Source organism: Perca flavescens, chromosome 2 (genome assembly GCF_004354835.1).
Source record: "Perca flavescens isolate YP-PL-M2 chromosome 2, PFLA_1.0, whole genome shotgun sequence".
Lineage (NCBI taxonomy): Eukaryota > Metazoa > Chordata > Actinopteri > Perciformes > Percidae > Perca > Perca flavescens.
In genome coordinates, this window is record NC_041332.1 from 38,278,459 (window position 1) to 38,305,627 (window position 27,169).

The 27,169-nt window shown below is 41.2% G+C and overlaps 1 protein-coding gene across 1 annotated transcript; it reads right to left on the reverse strand.

The window, feature by feature from the left end:
* Positions 1 to 302: 302 nt before the first annotated feature.
* Positions 303 to 26,018, reverse strand: LOC114563074 (neuronal membrane glycoprotein M6-a). The gene is made up of 7 exons (XM_028589858.1): positions 25,982 to 26,018; positions 12,012 to 12,204; positions 9,600 to 9,756; positions 7,396 to 7,549; positions 4,029 to 4,105; positions 3,878 to 3,943; positions 303 to 455 (listed from the first exon to the last, which is right to left on the reverse strand). The coding sequence occupies exons 1-7, from the start codon at positions 26,016 to 26,018 to the stop codon at positions 303 to 305; spliced, it is 837 nt and encodes a 278-aa protein (XP_028445659.1).
* Positions 26,019 to 27,169: the final 1,151 nt, after the last annotated feature.

Below are 27,169 nucleotides of genomic sequence, written 5' to 3' on the forward strand. Positions count from 1 at the left end.
TGCCGTCAGCAGCACCGTGCTCTCTCTTGTTTCCACTCTGAAGGGAAAGCTAAAAGTCCGGCTTAATCAAAGTGGAGCAAAGCAACATAGCGGATGCTAAGGTGTTAGCATAGATCACCTGAGCCAATGATCTACTGCATGGTGTCTGTGTTTTATCATTTTTATGTCATCAACTCATCCCTGCCTTCTCCTGTCTTTGAATGTATGTTTCGGTTTATCACTCATGTATGTACTGTGTGTGTGTGTGTGTGTGTGTGTGTGTGTGTGTGTGTGTGTGTGTGTGTGTGTGTGTGTGTGTTTGTTTATGTGTAGGCATTGAGACGTTCTTTGGAGCGTGTGGAGTGGATGTCGTGCAGCTCCTGCTCCTCCTTGGACTTGATGTCCTCGTACTTCTGCATCCGGCTCGCGTCCTTCAGGTAGCCCCAGTTTGCCGCCAGCGCCATCAGGAAGTGGACCTGAGCAAGGAGAGGAGAAGCCCGGCTTCATCAAAGTACGCATCTCAACTTCAAAATCACATCACCAGTATCACCAGAACAGTGTTTCATAACTTAACAATATATCAAATCGCATTCATCCTGCTAAATGGGACAAGCTGCCTGGTGACCTGAGCTCCATTACAACTGTCCATTCTATCAGGCATTTTATTTATATATATATATATATATATATATATATATATATATATATATATATATATATATGTGTGTGTGTGTGTGTGTGTGTGTGTGTGTGTGTGTGTATTATTATATGCTTTGTTCTCATGTTACAGTTTTGGCCAATTGCTTTCACACTGAAATCAAAAGTATTACACAACTATCAAAACCTTTTTTCTGTATTTGTAACCTGGATACAGTATTGTTGTTGGCCTTGACCAACTGCCACTTTGCTTGTTTGAAAGCCATGATGTCTCTCTCTCTCTCTCTCTCTCTCTCTCATGGGTGGGCCAAACTCTCTGGGCGGCCAAAAGCAGAGAAAGGGGAGGGAACCTTGCTCCTTATGACATCATAAGGAGCAATATTCCAGATCGGCCCATCTGAGCTTTCATTTTCTCAAAGGCAGAGCAGGATACCCAGGGCTCGGTTTACACCTATCACCATTTCTAGCCACTGGGGGACCATAGGCAGGCTGGGGGAACTCATATTAATGTTAAAAAACCTCATCAAGTGAAATTTTCATGCCATGGGACCTTTAAGCAATTGAAAAAAAACTGTAATGCCAATATTTTAATATTTTTTCTTTCAATGTTATATACTGTATGTGATGTAAAGTGGCACATTTAGTCCAAAAGGTGCTCCCAAGCCAGACAGACAGACAGACAGGCAGGCAGGCAGGCAGACAGAGATAGACAGATAGACAGTCAAAGGCTGACTAAGGCCATAGATGGGTGGGGTTGCATCAGATGCATGTAGGAAGATTTACTCTCAAAAAGGTGCATAAAAATTCAGTGTTCAAGTGTTACATGCTCAAATTTTTGCTGGGGGAGGACCCCCAGACCCACCCACATCAAACATCACCCCACAAATAAGAAAACCTATGGCTATGGGTTTGCCGGCCAGCTGTGATGAGGCCAAATGTTTGAGCCATCTAACTAACATCTACATACTGGGCAGCTAAAATGAACCAGCACTGGCTGTAACAAGCTGGGCAAGCCAATCACTGTTTTTGTGATCTGATCTGCGTGCGTTGCCTTCAGTTTATTTAAATGTGTCCGGGCTAAGCCCCGAACCTCCTCAAGTCCTACAAACACCCCTGATGTGGACCAGTAGGCCTGAGGGAGGGTCACACAAGTTAAACGCTGCAACCAGTTGGGATGCCACAAGGTTGTTTCAAACCAACACTAGGGAGCAGCAATTTACATTCTGAAAGTTTCCCCCTTAACATATTTTCTGTGACATTCTGCCAGTTCTTCTGGACGATGGTTTCTTTCCCCAGAAACACTCCCAGGTATTTTAAACCATCTTATCTCCAGGCCAGGCTTTGGGGAAGAAGAACCTTGTAGGTTGGAGCGTAGTTTGTTGAGGAGGGGTTCCAGGGAGAATGCGTAGAGCATCCCGGACAGGAGGGAATCTACGCTTAACGTCAAACAGCCACCAAATCCCCAAACCCACCAGACTCCATGTAAATAAACAGTACTTTTATCATTGTAAAACAGACTTCATTCAAAGTCGATAGGAATAAAATAAAACTATCAAAGGAGGTCTTAGTTTCTCTTTCCACTGTTCCAACAATCACCACTCTGGTTTGGTTAAAATAAACCCTTAATTCACCCATTTACATGTAGAGATATGCTGGCTTTATACACGCTAAAAGTACTAATTATTTACATGGATAATGTAGAGCAGGCAAAAGGGATTTGTGGAAGAGAAAGCATTCAGAATACAGGTTTGTTCTATTGGCAATGTAATACAATAAAATAAATCACCTGGGGAAAACAAGTCACAAAGGAAAAAAGTGCTGTCCTGTATGTGGTCACTAGGGGGCACCAGAGTTCAACAAGCTAACACAACACAGCTGCTGATGCTCAAAAACCATGAGCTGAAAGGTCCAGGTCCAGACCACACTCTATAATTTACAGAGACCCAACAATTTCCCATGTGCAAGCATTTGGTGCAACAGTCATGAGGAGGTGGCACCATGTACGGCAGCCTCGGCCACAAAGTATTAAAATTAAATGAGCTGGTTTGACCATGGAGATGGGAGATACGGTTAGCTTTACCGCAGGCATTGTTTGCATGGGTGGTCAGTTTCAGTGTCAGTGGTCAGTGTAACGTTAGTCCGCTAGTGTGGCACGTATAATTGTACAAAACCTCTCTGGGTTTTCGTTCTGAGATGGGATTCTGTAGAAACACAGGCCAGGCTGGCCTCCTTTTGGTTTGTGCATCCAATTAACCAACAACTATCTGACATTTTGGCTACAGTGTGGTTAAAGCTGAGCTGACTCATTGGCGGACAGTGGAGGGCAGCTTCTTTTTGCTGTCCAGGTGGGCGTTCCCATTAGCCTTGTGAGACCGTCCTGATCTTGCGAGCTCCAGTTTTCCACTCGCAGATCAGTCTGGCATCTTGAGGCAGAGAAAATTTGGAGCCGTTAACCAAACGACCGGGCCAATCAGTGTTGGTTTTGAGGTGGGTTAGGTGGTGATAGACCGATGGTTTATCCAATCAGCTAACCAGTATTTTCAGACAGCGGTAGCCCTAATTCTGTTAGCCGCTCGCTAATGCTTTTTTTCTCTTGGATCCTTCTTTTGGAATATGGTCCAGGAACCTGAAATGGTGACTTTTATTCCTAAATTCTCGTTACACAAACGGCAAATCTCCTTTACCGACATGTTGCTTGCATGCTGAGCTAACGAGCTATGCTTTGCCTGCAGCAGCAGGGGCGGGCTTGTGGTTGTATTTTCATACGCTTCGTGGATCTGATTGGTTGATTTGGCCCGTCGATCACCAACATAGGTGATAGACAGATGGTTTATCCAATCAGCTAACCAGTATTTTCACCCCTTCCCAAAAGTTCTCCAACGGAAAGTTCCCAGATGGATATGCCGAGCAAATGCGAAGCAATCCATCTGGCGGAGTCAGGTTACGTTCCCATAGTGCCATGACGTGAAAACTACAAATAGGTGCTTTGAGAATTGTTTCTATCATTTGCACTTCTAAGGACAAAAACTAATGCAAACCCTTCAAGGATAGAACATTGTCTTTTTTTTTTTTTTTTTTAAAGAGATTTTGTACAATATTAGACTTTTGAATATATAGCACTGTAGGTGTGTCCATTTCATTCCTACAGTAAAGTAGATCCACGGGTTGGAGGCCATGCCTATTAGTGCCGATTAGTACCCCCCGCCCATGGCCAATCAGATATGAGTATAATGGTCCTCACCATGGCGATGACAGCAGCTCCTGCTCCTGCCAGTGTGCACACGAACAGATGGAAGGTCAAGTCCAGCTGTAACACAAGAAATTCTGAGCTTACATTGTTCTGCTCTTTGTCTTGAAACAGGTCACACATTATGTCAGCTGGCTCTTCTCACCTCGTTGGATTCACACATCTTGAAGAACTTCTCAGATCCTGTACACACCTTTCTCTCCTCAGAGATGGCCACCGCTCCTGATGAACACACAAACTCCTCATTACTCTAGCCATCTATTTAACGCTGATAAATCAACTGAAGAACTTTCCTGCAGCTCTGAAAGTGTCTCTGTAGTTATTGAATTAGATTGGCAGAGATTGCTGGTGCTGCACTGTGAGCAGAGTGTGCTGCTGGGGACAATGCACTCACACTGACCTCAATATTATCCAAACTTTCATGAACCAGTGAAATGCTGTAATTATTCCCTATGAGAAATGCCCATTAGATGCAGTAATGAGTCTGCTGACAGCAGGCCAGTCTGCACTTTAAAGTGGACAGCACATGGCAGTGCTGCCAGAGACTGCACAATGCCTCTTGGTGTCTTTGGTTAATCAAACAATTATAGACCTATATCCATTATATGTTCTGTTCTGTTGCTAAAGTCTTTGAAAAATGAAATATTCATATTCAACTTTTACATGATCTCAGTACCAACAATAACACAATTTCAATCTGGCTTCAGGTCTAATGACTCCACAACTACTGCCCTTCTTTAAATCACCAATGATTTGTCCCATGCTCCTGATAATGGTGAACTCACACTGATCATGTGATGCGTAAAGTCAACTTTGGAATCAATATCTTACATCTATCTATATACAGCACATTATGGTTGCTTTTAATCTTGCATCAAATAGTGGACTACATACTAGACTTGCATGCATGTACAAATCACCAGCAGTAAATATTGTGCTAGTACTAGTATTGAACTACAAGAAGCAAGACAGTTGCAAGCCTTTAATTAGAGTTAAGTAAAGCTTTTGATGGGACAGTTAGGTCCTAGAGATGTGGTGACAACAGCTGGGCAGAGGGGGCCCAATTTGATTTTTTGTCATGGAGCCCAAAATTCCTGGCGGCGCCCCTGCACCGCACCGTCTCGTTGCATTGGTGTGAACTAGCAGCTTTCAGAGCGTTGCAGACCGGAGCGTTGCGAGTAACTGGGGGATTCATCTCGTCTCGTCGCTACTCTTTGGTCTGAACTCGCTATGCACCCTCCCCCCAACACACATACACACACGGATACATGCTAATATATTGATTACACCTAGTGTGTGTGATACAGAGTGAAATTGTAAGTTGTTTTAATGACCTGCTTACCTTTAGCTACGTTTTCTTGAGGTAAAGGAAAGGGGATATTTTGGTTTGCTATGGAAAACTAAAGTCTAGCTAGAGTGAACGAGGGAAATACAAGAAATGGTTAACTTAACAAGCTAATCACAACTCTTTATTCATTGGCAATAATATAGCCTATCTCTATAGTAGGCATATTCTAAAACAATATCAATCCCCATAGAATGTTGTTGTCACTGAAAACTAAATGTCATAGGGTCCCTGTTAATGCTATTGTACCGTTATGTCCTTCAATTCATGGAGCAGATGAGATGGGTATTGGAAGATATTTCAGCAGAGAGAGAGAGAAGCATGAGATTGGCAGAGCAGTTGATCCTGATTGAGGTCGGTAATGGTCTATAGGTCTAAGGATTGTTTTGTAACAATAAGCATTTGTTGGCAGGCCTAGGCACTATGCATAGCCTAAATTATTTCATTATATTTATTATATTTGCTAGCTATATTCTAACCAATTTAACTTTCTTCATTCATTGGCTTTGATAAATTAAATACATATGTATATGTTGCCTAAGGCAAGGCTAAAGATGAGGACATGCCCACAGATACACATGTGAAAATAAAATGAAAGCAATCCTACATACAGTACATACAGCATATAAAGTAATCATGCTGAGTGGAGAAAAAGTTTCCCAGAATGTTGTTATGTCAAGTCTTTTTTTTTATTATTATTTGCAAACTTTACAAATATGTTATACAGTGTTTGAACAATTTGGCGTTGATATGTCTGGTCGGTTAAATGTGATATAGCGGTATAATGTCAATAGTTCGATGTCTGTTGCTAACCAACTTAGCCATAGCAGGTTTCAGATTTGTTTATCAGTACCATAGCAACGCTAACTTCCGCTCAGATTGTCGGATAGGAACCGTCCGTTGCCTGTCGTACAAGTAAAATTTTTTGAACGCATCCGGATGACCAACGGACACACCACACCACACTCATTCGCATCGGTTCGGACCCATTCGCATGCGGTCTGCAAATCTCCATAGGAAATGAATTACTTCCGGTCGTTACGCAGCCGTAGCTACTGTGCCAATGTAAGGGTTAGAGTTCCTTTCGTCGAAACGTCTAGCGGATCCGATCTAGCATCTACCAGTTATAAGAGCTCCAGACTCTGCATACGGAAGAAGATTGAGATGGTGGATCGCTAAAACATGTGAAGCCAAAAGTCAACTTTGACAGTTTTAAGCCACTTGCGTGATCCCTGGAATAGCACAAGAACTGAGACAAACACGTGTCCAAGTCCAAAGGCCGTCTAGCAACATCTTCTAATAAACTCAGAGGCACAGACTGGGGTTGTTCAACCACTAATAGAGTCCAGGTTAGTTCAGCTTCATCAGTCCTTTTCAGTAGGGAGAAGATTCTGGGCTCCATTGTGGCACATGGTACACTGTGGGCTTTCTATTGGTAATTTGGCAATGTTTTCGCACACACACAGGTTTTTCCATCGTGTGTGCCAGTTACTTGCCTGCACAAAGTGGGAGGATGCACACAGTATGTGTTTTGTCAGTAATCAGGCAGTGCAGGGAGAATTTGCAGTCAAGGATTATGAGAACATGTATTGCAGCACAATATGAATGGCAGACTGATTTCAAAAGCTGACCAACACCTTCGGTGGACAAGAAGAAACCCATTTCTACTTTAATAAATCCATAAGGGAGGAAAAAGAGATGTTTCTTTCAAACTGTATCATTTAGAGTTGTGATCTGAATGATCAGTATGGACAGCAGTTCTCCTCAGGCCAAAGCAGCATGGAAGAATTTGGACTCAGAAAGCTAAGACAGATAGAAGCTTTCCTCTATCGTCTCCATGGTTTAAATTCAAGTGAGTGGAATACCAGTGTTGAAAGTTGACTGCACCGTAAAAAGCAGTCTTTACTCCCTGTGGCATATGAACATAGAAGATAGGTGTCTCTCTTATCAGATGCATTCTTTACTTTTTTATGTTTCTTTACTTTTCTGCTACAGGACTTGTGAATTTGCCCAACATAATGTAGGCATAGGTTGTCTGCTGCCCTAACTTTAAAGAACATTGCATAAGATAAAGCAGAGATGATAACTATTTTTATTTCAAGAGATGGATATCTATTTTAATAATATATTAATATTTAAATATATGTAATGTTACCATGGCACATACCAAACTGACGCAGGTCCAGGCAGAGGTTGGCTCCCTCCACCAAGCTGGTGTTCTGACACATGGACCAAACATTGAAGTACATAAAGACCGGCAGGCTGGTGAATGCTGTCACTCCGAGCCAAACCAGGAAGAACAGGTAGGCCAGGAAAACGAGCTGAGAACACAGAGACAGCACATCAGCAGGGACAGACAGGAGGGATGGGTCACACCATTCAATGGAAACCATTTGTTAAAAGTTGTAATTGCAATGAAAAATGTATAAAACATTGTTAAATAATAAAAACCCACACCATTCAAAGATCCATGGTGTTTTAGTCTCGGGTTTACAATTTTTTATTATTGCTAAACGACTCAGAGACTGGTCTCAACTGAAGCCACATGTGCAAAAGTCTAACTACAGTCTGCATTACCAACAGTCACCTGAACTAAACAGTTCACATCTCCTGCAAAAGTCATTCCTAACAACACAACTCTTCACACACGTCTCAACACAGGCTCAGTGCAGCCACACACTCACAACACAGAGTAAAAACACCAAGACACAAATTACAGTACTTTACACTAATCAATATTTTATTTAAAGAAACAATATAGATTGTAGATTGATGTGTTACCAATTTTTACGTAAGGTAACAAAGCAGGAATGAAAATCAGCAGTTTGCTTCAATATAGTATTTTGTCTCTAGTAATTAATGGAATTACTGGAAAAAAACTAAAGGTGCATAACAGTAACAAAGAACAGTGTGACTAATAAGAATGAAACAATTATACACTTTACTGTTTGAGACAGTGAACAGGTAAAAGAGCAAATATACCAATATGTCCAGGTAAGATGTCTGAGGTTACATACTCAACTATAAAAAAAAATGTAAAACACTATATCTTTACCATAGTAAAACTGCATTGTTACTGTTTTTCAGAAAGTAATGGAAGTGAAAGCAATGGAAACACCACATTCATTAGTATTTAGAGATGACGCAGACCCCCAATGTCATGAAGAAAACATGACGCATGATACTGGAGAGAAGCAGGATTAGTCACACTATTCTTTGTTACTGTTATGTACCTTTAGTTTTTTTAAGTAATTCCATAAATTACTAGAGACAAAATACTATTGATGCAAATTGCTACTACTATTGAGTAGTGTGAAGTTACTCAAACTGTAAAGAGGAAAAGTGTGTCTTTGTGTCTTGGTGTTTGATGCAAGTGTTTTTACTCTCAGTGTGTTGTGAGTTCTGAGTGTGTGGCTGCACTGAGCCTGTGTTGAGACGTGTGTGAAGAGTTGTGTTGTTATGAAAGAGTTTTGCAGGAGATGTGAACTGTTTAGTTCAGGTGACTGTTGGTAATGCAGACTGTAGTTTGCGTTTTGCACATGTGGCTTCAGTTGTGACCACTGTCGTTTAGCAATCGAAAAAAAAAAACTGTAACAAATTACTAACAAGTCTTAAACAATACAGCTGCTTAGCCTTTCAGCAGAAATTGCAATCAGCAGTGTTTGATAGGCACCAGACTAAAATCCATTCTGTTTTGAATGCATGGTTTTGACAGCAGTGTGTTAGCATTTGAACAAAGTGCTGTAGATCCACAGTGTTGTGCATGTTGTGGGATCAGCCATGGGATAAGTGTGTAGACTTTTGAAAACTGTGTTCAAACAATGAAAGAAGAACTTGAGTTTGGTCCACATGAACTGCTGCTGTGCAGGCTGTAATTAGAGTTTTACACATTTGGCTCCAGTTGTGCCCACAGTTATTTAGCAATCGAAAAAAAGAATATTTTAATGTAATTCACAGGTATATATATATATGGCTTGGCAGTAGCTCAGTCTGTCATGTGACATGAAAGGTCTCCATTTGTACATGTATAGGTCTGGGCGTGCATGTAATAAAAAAACAAAAGAGTGAAAAAATGGAATTTCCCCTTGTGGGATCAATAAAGCAATCTTAATATAGCTATCAGTCTAAGATCATCAAATGTGTGACAAAATTACTTTTACATTCTAAACTGCATTTAGTATGCAAAGTAGACTCATTTATATTCAATTGTGTGTGTGTGTGTGTGTGTGTGTGTTGTGTGAGGAAATATCATATTATTAGACTTATCATTAACTACACAATCAGTTACTGCCAACTAGCCAAAACATCTTACTACAAGCCCCCTTTCTGAGAGAGTCACAGTGGAAAACAGAATGTCCGTGTATGACATACGAATGCAGTGAGGCAGCGTCCACACGCAGTGATTTTGAACTCTCCATAGAGATCCCTGATGGCTCCGGTGGTGAAGAAGCCCTCCACCAGCAACAGCACTCCAAACACAAAGAATCCAGCTGCCAGGCCATAGATGATGTACTTCAGGATGTCGATACTGTGCAGAGAACACACACACACACACATAAGAAGTGAAGATGGAGGATGTCGCATAGTAGAGGAATTACCGTATAGTACAGGAGAAGCTCACAGGCAGTTTCGACTTACATTAGCTGTTTAAGTTTAATTACTAATGTTAACTAGCATTTTAGTTAGCAATAATTAGTCTGTGCCTATGTTATCTCCTTACATATACCTATGCTCTCTGTCTCTGCAAGATTTGGAATGATTTCTCTTGGCACAGCTACCAGAAGACTTACAACTTTCAGACACGTTGCTCACGTCACACATCTACGTCGTCAAGCTCAGTTGGAGGCTGCTCAGTAAAGGCCATTTTACAGTTGTGGAGAGGCTCCATGCAGAGCTCTCGCCGTAGCCTACATAGGTGGCCTGATGTTTATACTTGTGCGCCGGTGTGTGCGTCGAGCCGGCATGTGTGTGTGGGGGGGGAGTGGGTGATAGAGTGAGGGAGAAGTGAGAGAGTGACGGCGATTAGCTTTGGAGCGAGTAGCGACTCCAGAGTCGTAGTGAGAGAAACAAAGCGTCTCCTCTGTGTTTTCTGACCAAGGTGGGAAATCTGTAGCAGGTAAAGTTAACCTCTCCTTGATTTCACGTTGTTTATGGAGAAGGAGAACCAGGAAATGAGCCGGGGGAAATGCAACGCTACCAAACCACGGCCCGAGCGACGCGCGTCGCTGTGACGTGTAGTTACATTTTTCGAGAGGTGCGCGTCAGGCTACGGCGTAGAGTCCGGCATAGACGCAGAGGGGTCTGCGGGGTTCTGCGGGGCTACGCCGTTGATTTTACACCCAACTATAAAATGGCCTTAACACTCAGCCATCACCGGAAAAGTGCTTCTAATAGACTTCACTGGTCTCCGTGGTCTCCGGCGTCACATTGTCTATATATTTAAATGTCTATGTGCGCGCTATGGTTTCGTCATATATTTCCACAGTCATGTGACAAGGGCCATCTTCAGGGCTGTTTTTGGTTTTGCAGTTACCCATGTTTTGTATAATGTAATTTTATTATATTTTTTTAAAGGGATCGATAGCTTGTAAGTATCAAGTATCGATACCACAGTATCGATCTGCCCATCCCTAGTTAATGGTACACAGAAGTCCAGTGGGACTTGTGGGAGAGAACGAAATGCATCGGATAAAGTGATTATTTTCTCTAATACAGTCAGTAATAAATAAGTCATGACAAAAAAATTATTTATTTTTCCAAAAGTCTGCTATGTTGGCAATTATTACTTAGCTTGTTTGGTAGCTTGATGGATAGTTAGTTAGCTAGCTTGCTAATTCCACCCACCATGTTTTTATGCTACACACTAGAAAATGAGACAAACAAAGTCGCTCATCTGACGAAAGCCTTGTGATTTTCTACGCTGTGAGAAGAGTTTGTGAATGTTACACAGTGTGTGAATGTAACACAGCCTATTTACTGGAGTTCCACAACTACACATATCCTATACAAGTACAATTTTGGTTGCATTTTTTGTGTCCCCCTTCAGAAGTTTGTTGTCCCTACCGTGAGCATGGTAAGTAACTTTCATCTAACAGATGGGGATCTGTTAGATGAAAGTTACTTACCGTGCTCACGGTAGCCACGCCCACTTCTTTTATACAGTCTATGGTTGGACCACATTTGGCCCTGACAGGTGACAAACTGACAAAGACTAAAGGCGGCGTTTTATGTTTTCCTCTGTGGGTGCTTATGGGCGCACGCCCTTTAAAAAAAATGTTTGCATTTCAGAACCTTAGGAAATGGACAGCGGCCGACATGAACACCTATTAACTTGATAATAAAGCCACAAAGTAGGCTATCTTTCAACTCAGGATGGCGCCACTTCTCACAAATACAGATATGGATATGGAGCAGGGGACTGATAGTGACATAAGCAATCACACTATGACAGAAGCTCCACTTAGCACCAACTGCATTGTTTAATTTTAAATGAATGTAGTCTACTGGCATTCTGGCAGACGTGGGTGCTCGGTATTTTATCAGCACCTATAACAAAGACTAAAGGCTGCAATGGTCTTTGCAAAAGTGATGGAGAAAAAATGCTAGAGCCTTCCCAGTAATGTAACTCAAAAGTAAAGATTTTTCCTGTGATCAGTCCATCCCTACTGTTATGAGAAACTTGTGGCATGAGTGGAATGTAAGGGGATTGCAATTTATAGTTATAATGCCAAAACATGAAAACCCACAGGTTAGGGTCCTTGGAGGTAAAAATAAGTCACTCACATGGTGAACACATCCAGTGTTTCTCCCGGGGCTCTGATGACTTCAAAGTAGTTCTGAAGGATGGTGACGGTGCCGCTCAAAGCCTCGTGGCCACACCCACAAAACAAGGCCACGCCCATGTAGAGGAGGACCGTAGCGATGAGGGAGGCCCAGGGCAGACTGCCCACGCAGCGCTCACAGCACTCCTTACAACCTTAACACACACAAACAAACAGAATTCATCTTTCACATATTCAGTATGATGAAATAAATAAAGTTGAATCTATAAATGAGTACAGTCCAGGCCGCAGAATGTTCATATGTACGAATAAGATGATTCAGAAAGCTTTAAAGCACATATACGCACCATGGACATAATGATATGAGGCACGCGCATTTCTGTAGGGTTAACACTCAAAGTGAACTAATCAACCCGTCAATGAGAGTGAATATACTGCGTCTCAAAGTGTCTTCTCAGACTTTATCACCTCTGTGAAGAAAAGTCATCTTTTTTTCTTTTTGTGATTAACATTTTTTTTATCATACAATTTACAACATTCCACTCCTCATCCTAGCCATCTCTTCCCTTCCCAAAGCCCATCTCTGACTGGCTCAGTGAAGTAAGAAAACACAGGGTGGATTGATATTTATATGTGAACGCTACCAGCCTCGGATAATAAAACTATATTGGGGTGGAGGTTAAACTAACTAGCTGTCAAATTGATGGATGATAACTGTAGTGTGAATGCACAGCAGCTGTTGGTCACATGTCTGGGGATGAATGGACTCACACTCTATAGTTAGGCTACCTGTATCACACACACACACACACACACACACACACAGTCATCGTGCAGGTTTAATTGACCAGGCTTGTTGCCATGCCAACCGGGGTGTGGCAGGAGCCTGCTGACCCACTTTGCCTGTAGCGTTGTCATGGCAACAGTGTGGCTCTGCAAGTATTACAGTCACACTAATGCACACTTTCACACACACACACACACACACACACACACACACACACACACACACACACACACACACGGTCAGTGTTCAGCTTCCTGAAGGAACAGAGGAACAAAGATGGCTGCTGCCCAGTAGGAATCTACCATTTTACACTGACTGAATCCATTTAATAAAAGATTCATGGCTGCTATGCTACATGCTAATGTTGCTCTGTATACACACAGCTGAGTCATTTCATGTCAGTTTATGTTTATAAAGCCATGGAAGCCTTACATAAAGACTGTGATTGGTGCAGTGTGATCCAGGAGTTAGGAGCATGAGTGAATGTGTTTCTGACACACCTTGACACTGTGTGTGTTGGTGAATGTGTGGCAGCCATGTTATAATCCTGGTCATATTTCCATATTTGGGCTGTAAGCGCAGGAAAGACCCGCTGACCTGCTAAAAAGTGGGACAGGCTGAACACACACGACTGTGTACTGCATCACTGTACGGCTGGCTCTTTTCTTTGTTTAGGAAGATTTGCAGACGTGAAACGACAGCGAGCATCTATTGGCTGTCCTGAATGGATCTGCAGCATGGATGTAATGCTTCTTTAGTGATGCACACAATGACTCTGATCTGTTTATCAGACATAAGTTACACACATGATGGCTGCTACATAACATTCCCTCAGAGCATAAGGGTATCTTAATATCTTTCACTATTTCATTAATGGACATTTATGGAAATGTATATACATATACATATATATATATATATATATATATATATATATATATATATATATATATATATATATATATATATATATGAATAAAGAAATAATTATAGAAAATTAACAGAATGCTTGAAGATGTAATTTGTGGCAAATGTTATTGTTAGTAAATGTCTTTTTCAAGATAAAACCTTTACTGCTAAATATATAGTTGATAATAGATGAGGATATATTTGGTTTGTTTTTAGCATTTACCATTTTTTCCAACGGAAAAGGCCAAGCCATGTTTGTTCAAACAACGTATTGTTTTTTATTTTTGTTGTTTTTTCATTTCAGGTTTTAATTTTTCAGATAAAATCTCCTCCTTGACACATTGTTGTAGTTAATGTAATATACTGACATAGATCAAACGTTTATATCACACATCTATGACATGGTTTATATTGGCTTCATGGTGTTTGAATGGGAGCGTCCTGGATCATGGATACATTCTTGCTGCTTTCTGTGCACAAAACAACTGGACACTGTGATGTTAGTACAGCCCAGTCTCTGCCTAATGATGCTCATACCGTCCGTCCCACACTTGGGTCCTGCGCAGCTTACTGACAACATTCTTATTCACATGATCATAACTAACTCCCTTGAATGTGATCAAGTTTACGCAGTTAACAAGCTGCATTCAAGTGGATCAATCCTTTTGACTTGAATGAATGAATGAGATCTTTAGTTCAAACAATTAAAAATAGTATATATATATAAAATGAATACAAGAACAACAAAACAAAATTAATAAAAGATAAAATCAACAGGGATGGATAGAAGCCATGGGCTTTTCAGGTCTTTACCATGAATGAAATCACAATCCAATAAGATAAACTAAACATTTTCAATAATACAAAAATACTACTATTTTTCTTGACTTTACAGTAATCACGGATCTCTCCTGCGGCATATATTGTACCAAATCATCAGAATGAACACACATACACACACACACACACACACACACAAACTCACAAATGATTCTCCTAACTGCCAATCAAATTGTCTGTTGGTCCACAATTCCCTCTGTCCATCACTCACAGTCTGAGCTGTGTGTGTGTGTGTGTGTGTGTGTGTGTGTGTGTGTGTGTGTGTGTGTGTGTGTGTGTGTGTGTGTGTGTGTGTGTGTGTGTGTGTGTGTAAGGAAGCAGTCGGTCGTTTCAGGAGTCAAACTCTGTTCCTGTTGTGGGTTTGACATGCCAGATTATGACTCCACATTATAATAAAGGTTTGTCTGGATATGAGTTGTTGTACGGGATGCTTTTCCCCTTCGTTGAGCCACAGTAGATGCTGACTGGATGAAGAAATGGTTCATCACCAACAAATTGTTCAGCTGCCTCAGAAATCACTTAGAGAAGAAAATAATCCATCAAAGTATTGCACAAACAATAGGCTAGGGTCTGCCTGGAATGGTTTAAAAAATATTGTAGGTTCAGAAAGCAAACGCACTAAAAACTCCTGGGTTATTTTGTCAACCCAGTTTCTGGGTTATTTGTGTTGGGTTAAAATTATGGGTTATTTTTTCAGAGAGTAACCCATTTTCTGGGTTTTAGGGCTAATATTTTGACCCATTGCCTGGGTTGTTTGGGTTTCTGGGTTATTTTTCAAAGAGTAACCCATGTTCTGGGTTATAGGCTTGGCTTTCTCTCTCTCTCTCGCTCTCTCTCTCTACAATGTATTTTTTGGTTAGTTGTCTTGACATCGGACCATCTTATTTTCTCCTCTAAACGACACTTTGGTCCCTGGGGCAGGGAGGCGAGGTAAGCATTTTTATCTTTCTGGTATATTGTTGCAGAAAATGTGCTTGTTTAAACCGTGCTTCTAAAATAAACGATCTTACGTTCCATTAGCTAACTTAACTAGCTAGCTAGCTTGTGAAGAGTAACTGACATTTACGTTATTTCAAAGGAGTCGTTAATGGAGACATGTCAATGCTGTATCGTTGTTAACTATCTATCTAGCGCTATGTCGGTTTGTACATTCAAATTAACGTTATCTAAGTAAGTAAGTTATCGGTTTTCTTTTTATTAAGATGTATCTGAGTCACTGTATGCTACATTGGCTGGCTAGCTAGCTAGCCAGGTTAATGCTACCACAAATGTTAGCACGCTAAAACGTAGATAACATTGATTTAAGTCGGTTTAAGAAGATGTTTATGAATAAAACGTTACTAACGATAGCTAATCCACCGACCGTTAGAAATGTACGGACATTATTATTATTGGATATTTTCTTGCTGAAAAGTGAACATGCAGAAAAAGGAGGGAAATTTGTATTCAGCTATCACGTAGCCTATTTTGAATGCTCACGTTTCCATGTTGGATGTATTTTTAATTGTTTGTTAATGTTACTAAAAGTTATGTATTAAGTACTTTATCTAGTTCCTTTTCAATAAAAAATGCTAAAATGTAATGCTGACAAACCGCCGGTTCCCGCCCGGGGCTGTGGTGTACCTCTGATTTATACACAACTCCCTGGAAGTTCTCTGTACATTTATTTTTTAGGATGAATATACAGAACAAATTTGTAGAGTAGTTTAAACTCGTTTTTGAAGGAGGGAAATTTGGACAGCCAAGAAAAAAAATCTATTGTTTTTTAAGGTATAACCTTTTACATAAATCAGGCTTTGAATGATATATGAAGTAATACCTAATGTAAAAACCTTAGGAATATAAAGAGGAAGGAAACTTGAAAGTTTGGTCTAACGTTATGTAAGTTCCATACATTTTACAAGTGAATAGTGTAATACATTTTAACAACATTAAGATTAACATTACCGACATTAAGACAATTATTTTCCTGTATCATAATTTTTCTGAAATGTTTCTGTTTAAATGCAAACAAGGCTTTATCTACTGCTAACTTTTGGGGAAATAGACAGGGTAAAATAAACATGTAATTGTGTATCTGTTTTTTTGTAATAGTCTGAAAGAAGAAAAATAGCCCTCAGCCTCCTCAACTGCACACCCCTCAGCCTCAGCAGCATCAGCCACCTCCTCAACACACCAACACCTTTTATATTTTACCTGGCAAAGGGACAGACTGTATTGTTCAGTTTGCTATTTTAAGGAACATTGATCCTTGATGCCAAGATTTGGGTCAAATATTTAACCCAAAAGTTGGGTCAAAAAGAATAACCCAATTTTCTGGGTTGAAATAAACCAGAAATTAGTTGGTCCCTTTTTAACAAAGGAGTTGGGTCAAAAATAACCCATAATGGGTTATTTTATAAACGTATGCGTTTATAAATGAATGCACTTCACGCAAAGGTTGTAATTTATAAAAAACAAACTTGACAGGAGACAATAATATGAATTGACGATGCAGATGGTGAGGTGGTGAACTGAAGTCAGACTGCAGAAAGTAAAGTGGGAATAACAATTACTCTTAATATTTTATGCCAAAGAGTTGGAAGCAGTCGATAGTCATCCCTGTGGCCAAAAACAACTATCCCAAAGTTCTTAATGATTTCAGACCTGTGGCCCTGACTTCTCTTGTAATGAAGTCCTTCAAAAAACTGATAAAGAGATATCCTTACCAACTCTGAACATCTACTTTACACTCTTCAGTTCGCATATAGAGCTGGCCGGGGAGTAGAAGATGCCACTGCGACCTTAATAAACCTTGTTTTAAAACATCTTGAAGGAAATAAAAACCATGCCAAGCTGCTATTTGTTGACTTCGTTGATGGATGCACGTCTTGGGAATTGATATCCACTGGGTCACCCAAGGGCTGTGACCTTTCCCCCTCTCCTCTATATTCTTTATACCGATGACTGCCAATGTCGGCACAAAAACAGGTTGATTTTAAAGTTCGCTGATGACTCTGTGATAGTCAACCTGCTACATGACAATGAGAACAGCCACGGTCCTGTAGTTGATGAATTTGTAGATTGGTGTAACAATGCATTCCTACACCTAAATGTGCAGAAAACCAAGGACATGTGCATTGATTTTAGACACAAACCCACTAACAACCAAAATACCATTAAGAAGGGACAGACCGTAGACTCTGCTGAAACCTATAAATATCTTGGGACCACAGTGGATAACAAGCTCTGAAGCGTTATGTAAAAAAGGCCAGCAGCGCCTGTATTGCCTGAGGATACTGTCCAAGTTTCATGTCGACAAGTCCCTCATCATTCTGTTCTACAGATCTTATATTGAGTCTGTCCTGACCTTCTCCCTTCTCTGTTGGTTCGGAGATCTTAACTTCAATTCCAAAACTGCACTAAACAGAGTTGTGAAGATGAGCAACAAGATATTGGGTGTCCAACAGTGCACATTATCAGACCTGTTCCATGGACAGATAGTCAGGAAAATAATGCTAATGCTAACCGCTCCGACGGTTCCCACCCCTTATTCCTTGAATTTCAGTCCGTGCCGTCTGGCTCCCGTCTAAGATGTCGATCTGTAAGGAGTAACAGGTAAAAGTACTCCTTTATACCTGCAGCCATTTCCTTCTTGAATAGGGTTCAGAGGAGGAGTCTTCTTTGATCTTTGATCTCTTGGCTACCTCATTTCGTCCTCTTTCTTTTCTTTCTTTCTTTATTCCTTGGTTGGTTATATATTCTGGTCTGTTCACTATGTGTTGAGGATGTCAGAAATGTTGATAAAAGGGGTTGGTGATGTAATGTAATGGATGCTGATGTTGTTGACGATGGTCATTGTTGATTATACTGTGTCAACTTTGTAGGCTGATATGCACTTTTTCCTACCCTATGTAGGTTACTTTGACGCTGCTATCCATGCACCTTTACTGGTATTTATTTGTCCACGTACTGTTACGGTTGTGTTCCAGTTGGACTATATGTAGAACTTGTATGTATTTATGTGTCTTGTATGTGTTTATACTTGCTGCACACCTAATCACCCTTCATGGACACAAATAAAGTTGAAGTTGAAGTTGCTCATATATACACGGGATTCACTCACAGGCAGCACAATGGACCTGGTGTTTTCATTTCTTATTTTTGTGATCCAATTTTTATTTATATATAAAACAAACAAGACAGACCAGTTTGAGTATAGAAGACAAAACAAACAAAACCAAACGAAAATGATAATATATGAAAGATGCTAACAACATACAATAATATCTAAAATAAAATAAAAAATCCATCCACACATAAAGAGGATAACACACTTCCTTTTTCAAACTTCTACAAACTGCCAATTGTTGTGCTGTGGACTGACTAATTAGAGAGTTAAGTTTGGATACAAGACTAAACTGAGTGCCTGAGCTATAAAGTCTGTGTATTGTGTGACTGTCCATATTAGAGCCCCAGGGAAATCCATGGGCATTGAGAGCCGCTCTAAGTTGTAAATAAAAGAAAACTGTATAGCCAGAAAGACTTTAATTATCCTTCAGTCCTGGAATGCTCAGTCTTTTGCCATGTGCTGTCAGATAACACGTGTATAGCTTTTCTGCTCAGTGAGGAAACAAATAGGCTTACCACCCAGTGTAATGGAGTAGTTATTAAACAAAGGAACATGCAAATTATATTTATGAGACACTATCATTTTTCCTATGGATCGCCAAACCAGCATTAGATGAGCGCTGACGGACCCAGACTTAACCAAACTGTTTGTGGAATATTGGAGTATTATTGAAACATTTTCGATGTGGTTTGACTCTAGCTTCTCCTATAGGGTGCCAGGAATTTGTCACCTCGAAGCTGAACTCTGTGCTCAATCAATGAATAGTGAATGACCAAAAGTAAAAAATTTCAAGTTTGGTATATTTTGGCCACCTGTGTTTTTCGATAGTTGGAGAATAGCCATTATTGTTCAGATAAATTTGTTGAATAAAGAATGACAGAATGACAGTGTGTGTGTGTCTGTGTGTGTCTGTGTGTAAGGAAGCAGTCAGTCGTTTCAGGAGTCAAACTCTGTTCCTGTTGTGGGTTTGACATGCAGGATTATGACTCCACATTATAATAAAGGTTTGTCTGGATATGAGTTGTTGTACGGGATGCTTTTCCCCTTCGTTGAGCCACAGTAGATGCTGACTGGATGAAGAAATGGTTCATCTCCAACAAATTGTTCAGCTGCCTCTGAAATCACTTAGAGAAGAAAATAACCCACCAAGTGTACACAAGCTACTCATTCTGTATTGATACATATTAAAAAGTATTGATTACAAAAGGCTTTTGTTCTGTAAACTATGTCCTAGGGCACTACCTGCAGAACTTCATTCTGTTAGACGTTTGTGTCAAGGAACAGAGCACTATCCCCTATATGTAAGCAACCCCAGTCTGTCCTCATCTGGCACAAGGCTGAGCTAACATGTAGGATAAAATAGTATCTCAGGAGCTGTGTGTTTGCTACAGCACCATCCTCTCTCTCATGATCACCGTAACTCTGCAAACTTCTCAGGCGTTACGCTGATTACGAGATAGAGAGAGGACGAGCAGCAATGTCAGAGAGAGGAGGAGGAGGACAATGGATGGATGCAAACCCCAAAAACTAGGATAGTCATTCATCAGCTGATAATTTGAAAGGGTACACTTTTGGAATATAAGAATTACAGCATTTAGTTTTTGAAATAACAAAAAGTCCAACCTGCTCTTCCTTGTTTCTGATTGTTTCACAGCAGTGATGTTTTGAACATAGACTGTTAATATTAATGGACAGAGCATGTGTGACGTCACCCATTGGTTTGTGGAGATCTGCTATGAGTCGTTGAGTTTGCTGTTACGGGCGCAGCCATCGTGGTTGCGGATGTGATGATTTTAGACGAGAGGGAGGAGTGAGGGAGGAGCCATAGACTGTTGGGCGCTATCTGACTGTGACGTTAGCTGAGAGTTGGCAACGCTGCTTACACTCCACGTTACACACTTTCACTGGCAATCTGGATGCAACTGCTGCTGAAAGCTAGCCGACCTAATTCGAGGTAAGATTTAGCTTCGCTAGGTTTTAAATATATCTTTGTCCCATAGTTATATTACATATAAGACGCAGACTGTCAATCACATCATAGCCACGCCCTAAAACACCCCCTTTTTTTAGGATAATACTGAATATTATACCTAAAACAAAAATCAAATGCATTCCATGCCGGTAAAAATACTCCAATAAGACGCTATAAGGCTCTGACACACCAACCCGACGGCCGACCTTCGGCAGAAAAGGCAGTCGGACTGACTGCCTCCCAGAGTTGGTCCAAAAAGTTCCCGCGGAACACACCGAAGCGACGCAGACTTCAGCGTATGTTCTGCGCGTGCGCAAGACATAAAACGTCTCCATAACAGCAGGCGGCGCTAATCTGTATTGTCACCCCAAAAATAAAAACCGGCAGCTGATTGGACGAACACATCACGTGGGTCTGGCTGCTCCCGGATTTTACAACCGGGCATAATGGCGGCTTCGGTCGGAATACGATCTCATATTTTACGAAGATAGTTCACCGAAACGTGTTTCTGGAAATGTTTCAAAGCAAAACTATGTAACTTTTAGCTGCAGCTGTAGTTCCAACAAGACAATCTGTAGGGGGACCGAAGCGGCGGGTAGAGCGAGCTGTAGTTCTAATGAGACACCCTGTAGGGAGACCAAAGTGGGAAAAGTTACATAGTGTTGCTTAAGCGAGAAATAGGCCATGCAGTTGCTGAATCAGTCTTCATTTCAGATCGACAAAGGTCAGTTTAAAAGATTTTTGTCAGATTTTGAGAGGCGTTAGTTATCCTGCAAAAAACTCATCCCGCTCATCATTTCTGGGTTAGCGCTCCACCAATCAGATTGGCCATTGAGTCAGAGTGCACGCCTTCCGATTCAACATGTCAAATTGGCCCAAATGAAGGCCGACGGCTCCCTCCGACTGACGACAGGACGGAACACACCAAACAGACTCGAGTCACTGACCTCGCCAGACTGTCCGACAGCTGATAATCGGGTTGGTGTGTCAGGGCCTAACCGATAACTGTGATAACTTTCAGATCCATAAGCTGTTCCGACCACAAATTGCTGGTCGTCTGTGTGACATCATCAGTCTGTGTGACAACATCCTATCTCTCTCTCCTTCACTCACTGTCTGTCAGCTGCTCATTGTTTGCCTTCTTCTAAAATAATACAAACACTAAAGCAGAACCAGAAAAACCAAGAGGTTATACATATGGTGTTGCGAGTTTCAGATATTCTGTCCAATGAACAAGCGATCGTTTGGACCATGTGACGTGTATTTACAGTGTTTGGTGTGTTTCACAAAGTGCAGTGTGAAAGCAAAACCAACCAAATGAAAAATGCAACTTCACCCCCGAATCGCACCGAGTCCACCGAGCTATATGTGTGAAAGCGCCCTAATACTTTAATCATTGAAATATACTGTGAGCCAAAACCCATGTCTTCCAGAACCTGCCAAATGTAGTGCCATTCAAGGCTGTCAAAGGCCTTCTCAGCATCTAAACATATAACAGCACATGGTGCCGACACTTAAGTAATGCCTTCAATGATATGCAGGAGACGACGGACGTTATCTGGAGCAAGGCGAGATTTAATAAAACCAGTATGCTCATGGTGTACTAGGTGGGTCATAAATGGGTCAATTCTAATTATTTTAATTTCTTATGCCAATGGGAGGTAAGGGAATTACCTTCAGAGATTTCCTCCTCTCCAGTATGTTCTCTCTCCCCCCCTTCTCCCCTGCTCTCTCCACTCTCACCCTCTGTGGGCCTGCTAAATCAATTTGTATTGACCTATCCATCTCTCCATTAAGTTGCTTTCTATTAGTGGTCATAATAATGAAATGGATATGAGGCAAATACACAAAGTCCACTTTTAGTTGTATGACTCCTGTCAGATTTCCCACTGACCTCTACAAGAAATCAGAAATTAATTTTTCACGAACTTACACACCAGTACCAACGGTTCTTATTGCTGATGTATTCAACAGTCAGTTAGAGTAGCCAGTTCTTTAGGGGTTAGCTCCGGAGACTCCAGCCCTGTCTCCCCCAGTGCTGTCCCACCACTACTACTACAGCTACTGTAAGCTATTTATTGAGTTGCCTTGGTAAACAATTCCGCGGTGTATACCATACAAATGAAGCCAGCTAGAGTTTCCCCTCCAAACCCAGCCTTGTTCCTCCCAATCTCCAGCCAGATTCCAGGCACTGGCAATCCCTGCTCTGACTGACCAGACTTTTCAAAAACACACAATGGTGTTACTTGTTGAGTTAGGGGTAAGACTATAAACTTTGTCAACGCTGTCTATGTCAAATTTATAATTATTCGTGAATTGTTGTAAATTTGGCAAAACGTAACACATGAAGTTATTTCTGTTAGTCAATGGCGCCTAAGTTTTCATTTCTCTAAGTTTTATCACAGCCACGGGTCTCATGGCAGTTCGCAATATGGTCACGTTATTGAATCGATTGAGTCGTGGACAGGACACGATAATGTTGTTTTTTTCGTGTGGTGATTACGAATTTTAAAGCAATGTATTGCAATGGGAAGCATATTTTGTGATCACAGAACAATGACGGTAGCGAGTAGTATTGATAAGGCGAAAGTCTGCGCAGGGAGGTTGGTTGGGGTGGTGGATGGGTCAAACAACACAGGACTTTCACCCCGGGGAGACCGGGGATCATGTCCCGCGTGTTGCGGTTCCTTTCCTTATCTCTTCCTAACCACAACTGTCCCGCTGTTGTCGGTGTGTCCCACACGTGACAACACAGGACTTTCCCCCCGGAGACCGGGGATCGCTTCCCGCGTGTTGCAGTTCCTTTCCTTGTTATTCTCTTCCTAACCACAACCGTCCCATTGTTGTGGCGTTTCATTTCCTCGTTGTTGGGTGCCCCTGCGCCCGGGGAACGCGTCCCGGGGATCGCATCCCACATGTGGCGGTCCGTCCTGTTGTTGTGGCCGGCGTGTGGCGACTCATTTCCCCATTGTTGTGTCCCCCAGAGCAGGTTTGAAAATTGTGACCTGTACACGTTCAAAATTCGTGACTAAACACAAAATAAACGTCAAAATCGTGACCTGTAAACATATCAATAAATCAAAATAACGTGACTATTTCACGACCTGGCGTGAGACCGGGTTGTTTATCAACACCGTTGTGACTGGTTTAATAAAACGGTTAGTGTGAGAACTTTATTCTGGTTTCTGACTCGTAAGTGGATCATTAGAGTGAGCACGGGGATTACGTAGGTTATTCTTGGATTTCGAGTGTTGAGATGGCGGACATCTTATAACTTTGTGAAACCCTGTCTACAAAAAAATCATAAATATTCCTGCCTTGTTGTTAATTCAGCATATGTAATACATTATATTGCTTTTTTCTTTGTGTAAAAATCATTGTGTCAGTGTGTCCCGGCCTGTCGCACAGCTGAGATGCTGCTCTCCCTGTTATTACTAAGTTTGGGAAACACTTTGGCTTTGACATGCTGAATTTCCATCATGTGTATTACAGTACATACCATTGTAGACAGACAGACAGAGAGACAGTCAAATTCTCACTTTTATGCATCATTTCATTTTCAATTTAATCATTAATCATTCATTTAATCCATTTTTATTATGAAATGGACATGATAGGCTGGACATACTCAATGGGTATGCATGCTGTATAATAATTAGTAGCCTTTAACCAGACTTTAGAATCCTACTACAATCAATGTTACATTTGTCAAAGATGAGTGGTTTGTTATTATTAATATAATTATTATAGCAACACAGCCATCTCTTCAGCCAAGTTCAGCACAATAAGCAGCTATCCTTGATTTAAACTGATGTAGGACCCTGAGCAGGTCTCTGACATACTCTAAATAAGAAGCTGTGCATCACAGTGAGGCCAGTGAGAAAAACACAAGGAATGGAAAGAATTAAGCCAATGTGGGATGGGAGCTAAAAGGATGAACAGAAGGAGTGGGGGTGACAGCTAGTAAAGAAAACAAAATGTCTGAAATGAAAAATCACGTTTGCTTCAAACATCATGCCTCCGCATCGAGCTTTCTGATTGGCTAAAAAAGATTCCTTGCAGAAAATACACATGAATCCGCCTATCACACAACAGAAGACAATTCCATAACACTGTTACCATGGATACAGTGTTAATAAACGTTAATACGGTGATAAAAGCAAATCATTGCTCATTAAAAACCCCTCCATCAAAGTTTGCATGTCTGAGTGCGTGCACTGCTCAGATCTGATTCAGACTGGATAAGGTGCAATGGAGAAAATGGACACGCCCATTTTCACCGCTGACAGCAACAACAATAATATGGGAGGATGAGATAAAAAAATATGAATGCAAAAAACAAATATACATAGAGGGCTAGACAATTATTTTAATAGAATGTTTAAGATTAGAAATAGGCTAAATTAAATGGAGGAAGAAAGGGAGGGATGGAGGTGAGGGAGAGATGAGTCAAAAGAGAGGGTTAGGGAGAGAGAGAGAGACAGAAAAAGAGAGAGACAGAGAGCTGCAAAGGCCCAGAGACAGACAGATGGAGTCAGAAAATCCAGTTTGAAATCCAGTGAGTCAGAAACCAAAGATAAAGGGAGCGGGCTAGTGATGGAGAGATATGAAGAAAATGGAGGGGCAGGGTGGGAGCGATAGACAGACAGCAGAAAGACATGGAGACATGCAGAGAGCGAGGCAAGAGGAGAGGAGAAGGCGTTCAGACAAGCGTGAAGCATCAACAATGGAGGCTAACAAAGAAAATCCCCACGGAGGCATCAATCACTGCTCCACTTATCCCTCCTCCCTCACATTTTGGGCTTTATTGCTAGGTTTTGTCCCACACTCTCACACTCTTCTACCCCTTTCCTCCCCCTGCCACTCCCACCTCCTCCATCCATCCATCCATTCATCCATCAATCCATCCATCCATCCATCTGTCTGTCCATCTGTCTGTCCAGCCTCCAAAACAACACAAACCCTCCAGTGTCTGCCATCTCTTCTCCATCTTCAACCCAAACAATATGCAGATTTATGCATCCATTCATCGAAACACACAACAAACATGGGTTATATAATCCGAGCAGACATATAGACGGCATGATTAAAATTCACAGCCTATCGTTCCATTCCTGCTGGGATGAAATGATGAGGACAACAGTCTGTTTGAACTGTGCCAATGAAATGTGCAAATTCAATGTGCTACCAATAAAACTAAACAAAATATTTCTGCAGGACACGTATGTTGTCTTCTTTCCCTCTGCCCACACCACACACAAAGGAAGCCCATGATACTGACAGGAATTGCTGTACATAACAATGGCACAGCTGATTAAAGATAAAAATGAACAAATTACTCCTCCGTCTTACCTTTCTGGCTTTGTGATTCATCCATGTTTTCCTCCATTGTGGCAACTTACAGTCCCTTTGTCTCTGTTTAGTGTAAAGCTGTTTAAAGCCCCTTGCTAGCTCTCAGTACAGTGTGCGTGTGTGCGCGTGTGTGTGTGTGTGCTTGGGAGGCTGTGTGTGTGAGAGTGTTTTTTTTCTCTCTCTGTAGATGATGGAGGCTCAGGGAAGTCCCTGTTCCAATGCTCTGCTCTCTCTCTCTCTCTCTCTCTCTCTCTCTCTCTCTCTCTCTCTCTCTCTCTTCACTCTGCCTATCTGGGCTACTCTAGCATCTGCACTCTGTTTCTATAGCTTATATTGATTTCAATAGTGTATGTATCTAAAATAGTAAACCACAAATTATATAATATTTTCTTAGTATGAAGCAATTTTTACACTCAGTCGAATTAAATCTTTATTGTTGGGACATTATTAGAAAAAATAATACAAGGTATGCTAATGAGCCATGACAGAGTAAACCCTTTAATTTAATATAAAAACAAATGAAAAGCAGTTGATTTCAGTTTTCATGCAGTGAACAAGTCTCACGATTGTGGGTTTCTGTTGTAGTTGTTTCCTGTTTTATTTTGTAGTCTCTGCTCTGCCATGTTATGTCTTGTTTTACTTCCTGTCTTCTGCTTTCCCACCTGTGTGATTGATGTTTTGCACCTGTGTCTCATTGTCCCCCCTGTCTTGTGTATTGAAGTTCAGTCATCCCCTTACTCCTGTGCGAGTTTTCCTTGTGTGCAGCCTTTGAGCATTTTTCCTTGTTTCCTGTGTTCCTGAGTTCCTGGTTCCTGTTGAGTTTGACCATTGGCTGTTTTTTTAACTTCCCCTTTGCCTGTCGATTTTGAAACTGCTGCCCGTGCGTTTTGTTTGTGCTTCAAATAAAGCTTTTTGGATTTTACCTACCGGAGTCATTCTTTTGTGGGTCCATTGCCTCTGTGAGCGTGACAACAACGCACTCTGACAAGATCCTAGAAAATAATTACACATAAACGTAGACTAGCAAGGACACCTTGAAAGCATCCTTAGTTACGGGACTAGTCGGAGCAAAGCACACTGGAAGACACCAACAAAGAGCACTCATCAAACAAGGCAGCTCTACACAATCACATGACAAAGATTTGAAATGACGTGATGAAAACAGGTATCGCAAGTGTAAGTTTCTCA

Coding starts and splice junctions, on each gene's coding strand:
- LOC114563074 (XM_028589858.1), bottom strand. CDS start 26,018: ATGGAGGAAAACATGGATGAATCACAAAGCCAGAAAG. Junction 12,205..25,981: donor TGAATCACAAAGCCAGAAAG/GTAAGACGGAGG, acceptor GTGTGTGTTAAG/GTTGTAAGGAGTGCTGTGAG. Junction 3,944..4,028: donor AGATGTGTGAATCCAACGAG/GTGAGAAGAGCC, acceptor CTTGTGTTACAG/CTGGACTTGACCTTCCATCT.